This window comes from Euphorbia lathyris, chromosome 1 (genome assembly GCF_963576675.1).
Source record: "Euphorbia lathyris chromosome 1, ddEupLath1.1, whole genome shotgun sequence".
Lineage (NCBI taxonomy): Eukaryota > Viridiplantae > Streptophyta > Magnoliopsida > Malpighiales > Euphorbiaceae > Euphorbia > Euphorbia lathyris.
Window position 1 is genome coordinate 128,853,054 of NC_088910.1, and position 9,394 is coordinate 128,862,447.

Sequence of the window (9,394 nt, forward strand, 5' to 3'; positions counted from 1 at the left end):
TATCTAACTGTCCTAAGAATTGTTTTGATCCTTAATTACGCCATGATTGGTCTTGAGCCACTATAGAAAGTCTCCCTCACTAAAGCCAGTCTGTCTTAGTCTTATCTTAATGCAACCCAAAACAAGTGAAATGCTCAAAACACACTTTAATCCTTAATTAACCCACTAATGACAATACTAAACTAAACATAAACCATCTACTAATTTACCATTTTGACCCTATACCCACACCAGAGGAAAGAGAGAGGAAAATGAAGGAATCTGATCTACAACAATGGGGTGTTTGGTCCCATTTTAGATCTTTTCATCATCTACTCTTCACCTTCTTCAACCTCCCTGTCACTTCCTTTATTGGTGACCTATCTGTCTCTCAAAAACCATTTCTTTAATCTCATTTCACTCCCTTTCTTCTTCATCTGCAATTCCCTCTCTCTCTATCCCTAATTTCAATTTTCCCCCAAAAAATCACGATGCCGGGGCTTGTCTCGGTCAAAACACCGCCGGAGGCGCCGCCACTTCGGATCTCCGTTCCCGAGATCCAACCTCAACTCCAAACGCAAACCCCAACCCCAACCCAAACGCAATCTCGACCAGATTCCGCAATCCCTAGAACCCCAACACCAACTAAGAAATTAGTTTCTCCTTCTCCTTCCCGATCTAAACCCTCACCTACTCGCTCTACTAAAAAACCTCCGCCGGACTCGCCTAACCCGCTACTCCTCGCTGATGCTTCACTGGACAACCCCGATCTCGGCCCGTTCCTATTGAAGCTTGCTCGTGATACAATTGCTTCTGGTGAGGGTCCAATTAAGGCTCTAGATTACGCAATTCGTGCGTCGAAGTCGTTCGAGCGGTGTGCAGTAGATGGGGAGCCGAGTTTGGATTTGGTTATGAGTCTGCACGTTTTGGGTGCTATATATTGCTGCTTAGGGAGGTTTGAGGAGGCGGTGCCGGTGCTTGAGAGGGCAATTACGGTGCCGGATTTGAGTAGAGGGATGGATCATGCGCTTGCGGCGTTTTCTGGGTATATGCAATTAGGGGATACTTATTCCATGCTTGGTCAAGTGGATAAGTCAATTGCCTCTTATGAAGAAGGGCTTAAGATTCAGATCGAGGCTTTGGGGGAGACTGATCCAAGAGTTGGAGAGACTTGCAGGTATTGAATTTCTTTCTGCACTTTTCTCTTCTTTTGTAGCATTCGCCATTGTCTTTGGCTGTGATTGATGTCAGTATGATACCTTTTTAGAGTGGTTCCTGAAACCTTGGAAGTTGGAATTGGAAAGTTGCCTTGTTTTATGTTTTTATTTTATTGGGAATATAAATATTATGTTTGGACGACCTTGGGAAATAAAGTGCAGAAAAATTAGCTCAGAAATTCAACTTTTAGGTTAGGTATGATGTTGGTGTCTGTTTTCATCAAGTCCTTGACAAACATGAATATCAGATTATATTCACTGATATGAAGTTAGTCTCAAAAGCATAGTTTAAAAAGGCGATCGCCTCTGAGGCGACTGAGGCGATCACCCCACCGCCTTCCACCTTCAAGAGGCGATCCCTCACCCTCTCAGGCGAGAGGCAATCGCCTCTTGCAGGTGAGGCGTTAAGTCAGCCTTTTCTTAAAAAAAAAAAAAAACCTAATTTATATTAAAACCAAAAAGACAACAGAACAGCCCGATAAAATTAAAGAGAGACAGAGACACCCCCAAAAACTCCAACGGCTTTCTCTTCTTCTCCTCCACCACCGAGTTTCTGCTTCCCACAGCTCCCTCGTACAATTTTATCTGACTTACTTGAGCAGACAAATTAGGTTCTAAGGTGTTTCTATACAATCAAGTAAACCTTTTTGGACAACTTTATTGGAGCAGAAACTGGGGTTATAAAATAAAGATGAGTTAAGATAACGTGCAGCTGCAAAAAGAGGACTATGGAACTCCTCTTGCCAAACATGATCAATAATCTTCAAGTACGCTAGGTAGAGGCTTGATATTATGCTATTTTGATTTAAGAATTAGCACTTTATTTTTAGACTTTAAGTTACTTTGGTTTACAAGTTTAGAAATTAAACTATCCTTAAGTACTACTAGTTTTTATTGAGTTAATTTTATTTTATTTGATTTTCTAATTTTTTGTCGGCTCACGTGCGAGAGGCCGTCGCCTCTCGCCTCGCCTCAAGGCGATATTTTGCCCTTGTCGCCTTGACTCGCCTTTCGCTTTTTAAAACTATGCTCAAAAGTTTGGAATAGAATCTTTGAGGGATAAAGTATAATTTTAGCCCTAGGGAAGAACCACTTAAGATCTAACTGACAAAAACTGTTCAATGTTTCGCCTAATGCTATATGGATGGAGCAATTGCATGCCCGGCATAACGAACTAAAATCTGTTTCGCGTCAACTCCTTACCGCCTATGCCGGCTATGTGCCACGTTGGCTCTTTTCGTCACATCTGACCATCAATTGACTTCCATGTGTCGACTTTAACAGTTAATGTTGATGTCAAGCATGTGCATGTCTTGTGATTCTTCATCTCTAGCTGAGTGTCACGTCATTGGAGCGGGGATATCAATTGATGGTCAGGTCTTATGAATGGAGCCAACTTGCATGTAAGTGGTAAGAAGTTGACAAGGAACAAGCTTTGATTTGTTATGCTGTTAGTTGGGCCTGAAATTGCTCCATCCATGTAACATTAGGTCCAACATTGAACGGTTTTCTACATTAGGTTATCCCTGTATCTGATTATTGTGGTTATTTTCCACTGTTTTAGCTAAATTTAAGTAAATTTCTTTTGAAAATGCCAGGTACTTATCTGAGGCCCATGTTCAAGCCATGAACTTTGAGAAAGCAGAAGAATTGAGCAAGAGAACTCTTGAAATTCATCGTGCTCATAGTGAGCCAGCATCAATCGAAGAGGCAGCTGACCGGCGACTGATGGCCCTTGTCTGCGAGGCCAAGGGAGATTACGAATCAGCTCTTGAGCATCTTGTTCTTGCTAGCATGGCAATGATTGCCAATGGGCAAGAAAATGAGGTTGCTTCCATTGATGTCAGCATTGGCAATGTTTACATGTCTCTGTGCCGCTTCGACGAGGCTGTGTTTTCTTACCAAAAGGCACTCACTGTCTTCAAGTCATCAAAAGGCGATAACCATCCTTCCGTTGCCTCTGTTTTTGTGCGCCTTGCTGACCTTTATAACAGGACCGGAAAACTCCGAGAATCGAAGTCTTACTGTGAAAATGCTTTGAGGATATACACAAAACCTGTGCCTGGAACCACAACAGAAGAGATCGCCGGTGGGTTGACTGAGATTTCTGCCATTTACGAGTCTGTAGATGATCCTGAGGAGGCATTGAAGTTGCTACAGAAGGCAATGAAGTTGTTGGAGGATAAACCTGGACAGCAAAGCACTATCGCAGGTATAGAAGCACGAATGGGAGTAATGTATTACATGGTTGGAAGATACGAAGAAGCGAGGAGTTCTTTCGAGAGCGCTGTAATGAAACTTAGAGCCAGTGGGGAGAGGAAATCGGCCTTCTTCGGTGTCGTGCTGAACCAGATGGGATTGGCTTGTGTACAGCTTTTCAAGATCGATGAGGCCGCGGAGCTGTTTGAAGAAGCAAGATCAATACTGGAGCAAGAGTGTGGCCCTTGTAATCAAGATACCCTCGGAGTTTATAGCAATCTTGCGGCAACTTATGATGCCATGGGGAGGTAATATATCATTACAAACTATTATGAATTGAAAATTGCTTAGAGTAGTAGCACTAGGGGTGAGCATTAGCATTGATCGGTTTGGCTTGAAAACTGAACTGAGCAAAATCATTCAGTTCGAAAACTAAGCCAAGCAAAACCGTTCCATTCGAAAACTAAACCGAACCTAAATATGAAGCAATTGAGGAACGGAACCAAACCGAATTACATTTTAGTTTTGTTCCAGTAAAACCCGAACAAATTTCTTTTTGTGTGTAGTCCAATATTAATAATAATGCATTTAGTTTGTTCAGTTTTAAAATACTACCTAATACTGTTATTAATTTCATATAGCACTGCATTTGTAATCATAATAATACTAATAATATCCTTTTGCAACTATATTTGGATTTCGGTAATACAAAGTATTGGAGTTCTGTTTGAAGTTCATTAATTTAGGAGTTTTTGTTTTTTCGCTAAGAAAAACCGAACTGAACCGAAAACTGAATCAGATTTCGGTTCGGTTCAGTTCAGTTTTTGGTGGTTGTACTCACCCTAAGCAGCAGTCAAAACATATAGTAGCCTTTTTCAATTCAACCCTTGAAGTAGAGAGTCAGATCAAAAGGGTGAAGAAGTTTGTGGAGATTTAAACGTGTCGTATTGACATATTCTGATCACATCACACATTAAGGGTCAATACTGACACGCCCATTTAATAAACGGTTAACACAACACATAATTTAAATGGGTTTACATAATGAGTTACTACCTCACTTGGTAATCTTTAACTGTAATGGCTATGCGAATCATTTTGTCGTGTCATAACCGTTTTGACAGCTGTATTAACTAGCATTCATGGTCTTGAAATGTTGAATTTTGTTGGTTTGGATTGGATACAGGGTGGATGATGCAATAGAGATATTGGAGTATGTTCTGAAACTAAGAGAGGAAAAACTTGGGATTGCAAATCCAGATTTTGAGGATGAAAAGAACAGGTTAGCTGAACTACTGAAAGAAGCAGGCAGGGCTCGTAATAAAAAGGCGAAATCACTGGAAAATCTGATAGATAACACGACGAAGAGGAACAAGAAAGAATCGAACAAGAGGTGGCCTGGTCTCGGATTTAGAATTTAAACATGTTTTAATCATTTTTTCGTTTATATTTATCCACACGTGCACATTCTGTAGTTTAGAAGATAAGATCATCATCATGTATAGCTTCAATGTTGTAATCTGTTGTTGTTGTTGGGGTTTTTTTATTTTTTCATTTTTTTTAGTTTTGAAATCTGATTTGTTTGCGATATTTCTAATTGTTTTCGTTGATTGTTTGTGTTGGGTTGGGAGATCTAAATTGTTCACTGTGAAGAAGAATGTTCATTTGAGCTAATAAGTTTTGAAGATATTCTGATGTTTTATCAACAATTCATTCATGATTCTGCGCAATTAATATGGTTTGAAATTGTACGTCTTTTGTTAATGACAAATAATGTAAAACAATGTTGGCTTCCGTTAATGAGTTTGAAATTGCACAAGTTAAATTTTAGATTGCACTGTTTTATACGCGAAGACTTAAACTGTCCTTTCCAAATAATCAAAGGTTAAATATTTATACTTGTCCCAATTCTAAATGTTTTTAACATTTCTTGCTAATTAAGGGTAACTGTACCCACACCTCTTCAATTTGGTCTTTCTTTATAGGTGATGAACTTCAAAATTGGATATAGAAGTCCTTGGATTTTTCTTTCTGAAGTAAATGCCCTGAAAATAATTGATAACATCCTCAACCTGAAAAAATCAAAGAACTAAAGTTGATTAAAATCACATTAAAGTTGATTCGGCAACTGATACAGTCAGTTATCCTATCAAACTTGATGTTGAAACATTCAAAAAAATGCAGAGTAAATTCGGTTCGTTGGTTCATCGGTTGATTCCGGTTCTTAATGAATTAACAAAGTAAATATAATTAGATCGGATGCATGACCGATTCACAATCCAACCGAGTCTGATTTTTACAACATTGATCTTTAATCTAAAATGTTGATGTAAGTAGACTTATTCATGAACCGGATCCAAAGAGCATTTGTTAAAAAATGCTTAGTCTGAGTCCAACCCACTCTTCTGTTAATTTAGGCGGACTCAGACTGAGTTTGGCTCGGATTTAAAAATACAATATCAAGTTTGTAATAATAAAAATAATATTTATATTTAATATATAAATTTAATAATTAATATTAATAGGGTGAACCGAACCAGACTTATATGTGTTATTTTTATATCCCAAACACGCCAAAATAAAATAAGCGAGTAGGTTTGAACTGAGCTACGCCGAAAGTCAAATTTCTTCGCTCAAACCCGGCTCAAAAAACACGGGCCTGGACGGGACAGATGGGTACCCAGACCATCAACAGGTCTAATCAGCAAGTGACCTCCCAATCCACAAAACTAAAACTACTTGGACTTGTCACACACCACATACTAATTCTAAGGCTGAAACTCAAACTCCCACATTTAATTTCTAATTTAATCAGACAAAAAACATTATCTAATGTGGACAAACATATCTCCTTATCTACCATATAATAAATAAATAAACAAAAATTCCTTTAATTAATTATTTTCATTAAAAAATATATTATAAAATACAATAAATCCTAAATATTCTCACACAACTTTTAACACCCCAAAATTCAAAATGGGTTGCACTAACTCAAAGAGCGCCACCGTAGATTACTACCGTCCGCCGCCATCAAGCTTCGCCGTCTTCGACATCAATTCCATTCAAGAACCATGGCTCTCCGGCGATAATTCCGGTCACGAAAACCAAGAGAAACCCCCCAATTTACCTGCTCCACTTCTCGAAAAGCTCAACAAATTGGAATCTGATACTCCTCATTCCTGGGATGAAGTTAGCAAAGCCCTAGAACACCTCAAAACACCACCACCGCCACCACCTCAATCCGCCGCCGATGTCTCAGCCGCGCCGGAAAAGAAACGGCCGCCAATCAAAACACAGTCGTTTCACACCCTAGCAGAACTCGACGCAAAGCTAACCCCAAAACCCCAATTGCTGAAAAAGACCCAGTCTTTGAATACAATCGCAGAACCGCCGCTAGTTGAGCTTTCTCCGGCGAATGAGTCCGGCAACGTTATAAAACCGGTGAAACAGAATATATTCCTATTGAGGGATAGAATTGAGAGGGAAAAGGAAGGGAAATTGGCGTATTATGAAAAAAAGAAGATTGACCCACTGAGTCAGTACCCGGACAGGTGTCCACCAGGTGGAGCTGACTCGGTTGTGGTGTATACGACGTCGTTGCGTGGAGTACGTCGCACGTATGAAGATTGTAACCGTGTGAGGACGGCGTTAGAAGTGCAGCAAGTTGTGTTTGATGAAAGGGATGTGTCGTTACACGCTGAGTTCTTGAACGAGTTGAGGACGATTTTAGGGGAGGAAGTGAGTTTGCCGAGGTTGTTTGTGAAGGGGAAGTACATTGGAGGAGTGGAGGAAGTGAGTGAGTTGGATGAGTCGGGTCGACTCGGGAAGATACTGAGTTGGGCACGTGTGGAGAAAGGGGTAGGGAGGCAAGCGTGTGAAGGATGTGGTGGAGCTAGATTTGTTCCTTGTTTGGATTGTGGAGGAAGTTGTAAGATTGTGATTGATGGAGTTAAGGGTAGATGTGGGAAATGTAATGAGAATGGGTTGATTTTGTGCCCACTTTGCCTTTGATTGAGGGGTAAAATTGTAATTAAATGTATTTTAGAATTATCTCAATGGAAAAATGTGGTTAAAAAGTTACGGGATGAGCGAGCTAGCGAACATGTTCGACTAATCAACCGAAATTAATCGGGTTGATAAGTTTTTGTTTGGATGATCCAATATTTTTGTGATTTTATTTTGAGGAAAAACATATGAACTTTGTAAAAATGTTATTTTTAGTTTTCTAGTTCTTAATATTGATTAATAACATTAGGTGTTAGTACAGTATTTTTCACATGGACCCTGATGACCACGTGAATTTGGTCATTCACCGTTACATCTAACGGTGAATGACCAAATTCACCGTGGTCATTAGGATCCATGTGAACACTACTAGGTGTCAGTGTCTATTTGATTCTAGTTTTTGAAACTATTTTTTGCTTTTAAATTAAAAGGAAAATAGAAAGTGTTTAGTGAAATTTCGACAGTTGCTTTTAGAAAAAAAAATCAACTAATATTTATTATCTATCAACAACAAATAACATAAACTAATATGTGATCTGTTATGATTATATAACAATGAGATGTAATGGATGTTGTTGAACTACACTTCGAACGATCAATCAACCACACAGAGAAACAAAGTACACAAAGATCACAGATTGGATCTTGAAACAACAATCAAAAGAATACACACAGAATTTACCCTGGTTCGGCTTAACTGCCTACATCCAGCAACTTCACTAATCAATGGAGATTACAACAAGATTGAAACAGTTTCTTCTTTTCAAGAAACTCTCGTGTTTTCCCAATCCCCAAATCAGTATATCACAGTGTACACTTATGACTTAGTCTAAGAATATTCTCTTATGAAACTACTTCCCAACCCAGACCTTTTATAGCCTTTACAAAGTTGTGAAAATACCCAAAATATCCTTACTCAAAAATGTACAAACTCAGCAAGACCTACTGACCAGTGGTAACACAGCAAGACCATGTTGACCTGCATTATCACCTCAGTACCATGCTGACCTACTGAAATACTCATGCTGACTGGTTGGCTTACAATCATACTGACTTGATTACCCAGCATCATTCTTGTAACAACAACGACTTACAATGCTGACTTATTGACTCAGCATCATCAGCAAGTGATAGAAAACAACGACTTACAATCTCCACCTTGTCTTTCTATTCACTCCATCAACTAGTGAAGAAAATACACTCAAGGACCACTGACCATCCTTACCAGTTTCAAGCAATGTTCAAATTTATTACTTGAAACAGATTTGGTCATCATGTCGGCTGGGTTATCCTCAGTTCCCACTTTCACCACCTGAACAGTACCAGTGCTAATCACATCCCTGACGAAATGCATTCTCACATCTATGTGTTTGGATTGCTCGTGAAACACTTGATGTTTTGACAGATGTATAGCCCCTTGGCTATCACAGTAAATCTTCAAACCATCAACCTGTGTCACTCCAAGTTCTGTTAAGACCCCTCTCAGCCACATAGCTTCTTTTACTGCCTCTGTAACAGCAATAAACTCAGCCTCGGTTGTTGACAGAGTCACAATTGACTGTAGACTTGCCCTCCAACTTATTGCAGTTCCAAACACAGTGAATACGTACCCGGTTTGGGATTTTCTGGTGTCAATGCTACCAGCATAATCAGAATCAACAAAACCTGCTACATCATCCACTAGGACTTCAGCTCCACCATAGCTCAAACCTTTACTCAGTGAGCCTTTGACATACCTCAGCACCCACTTCACCGCTGACCAATGAGCTCTTCCTGGATTTGCCATGAACCTGTTGATGAGACTCACAGCATGAGCCAAATCTGGACGTGTACAGACCATCGCATACATTAGACAGCCTACAACACTAGAATATGGCACCCTCTCCATGTCTTCCTTTTCCTCATCAGTTTGAGGACTTTGCTTACTGCTCAGCTTGAAGTGACTTGCAAGTGGAGTGAGAACGGCCTTTGAATTCGTCATACCAAAACGT

General features: G+C 39.7%; 2 protein-coding genes across 2 annotated transcripts; both read left to right on the plus strand.

Moving 5' to 3' along the window:
* Positions 1-238: 238 nt before the first annotated feature.
* Positions 239-5,082, plus strand: LOC136210977 (protein KINESIN LIGHT CHAIN-RELATED 1). The gene is made up of 3 exons (XM_066002462.1): positions 239-1,156; positions 2,795-3,703; positions 4,582-5,082. The coding sequence occupies exons 1-3, from the start codon at positions 471-473 to the stop codon at positions 4,814-4,816; spliced, it is 1,830 nt and encodes a 609-aa protein (XP_065858534.1). The 5' UTR covers positions 239-470; the 3' UTR covers positions 4,817-5,082.
* Positions 5,083-6,340: 1,258 nt separating this feature from the next.
* LOC136210978 (uncharacterized) lies at positions 6,341-7,629 on the plus strand. The gene has a single exon (XM_066002463.1). It carries the CDS (start codon positions 6,375-6,377, stop codon positions 7,407-7,409), a length of 1,035 nt encoding a protein of 344 aa, XP_065858535.1. The 5' UTR covers positions 6,341-6,374; the 3' UTR covers positions 7,410-7,629.
* The last annotated feature ends 1,765 nt before the right edge of the window (positions 7,630-9,394 follow it).

What these genes read in the sequence shown, in the direction of transcription:
- LOC136210977 (XM_066002462.1), top strand. Translation starts at nt 471, where the DNA reads ATGCCGGGGCTTGTCTCGGTCAAAACACCGCCGGAGGCGCCGCCACTT. An exon ending in AGAGTTGGAGAGACTTGCAG is followed by an intron (nt 1,157 to 2,794) that starts GTATTGAATTTC and finishes TGAAAATGCCAG; the next exon opens with GTACTTATCTGAGGCCCATG. An exon ending in ACTTATGATGCCATGGGGAG is followed by an intron (nt 3,704 to 4,581) that starts GTAATATATCAT and finishes GATTGGATACAG; the next exon opens with GGTGGATGATGCAATAGAGA.
- LOC136210978 (XM_066002463.1), top strand. Translation starts at nt 6,375, where the DNA reads ATGGGTTGCACTAACTCAAAGAGCGCCACCGTAGATTACTACCGTCCG.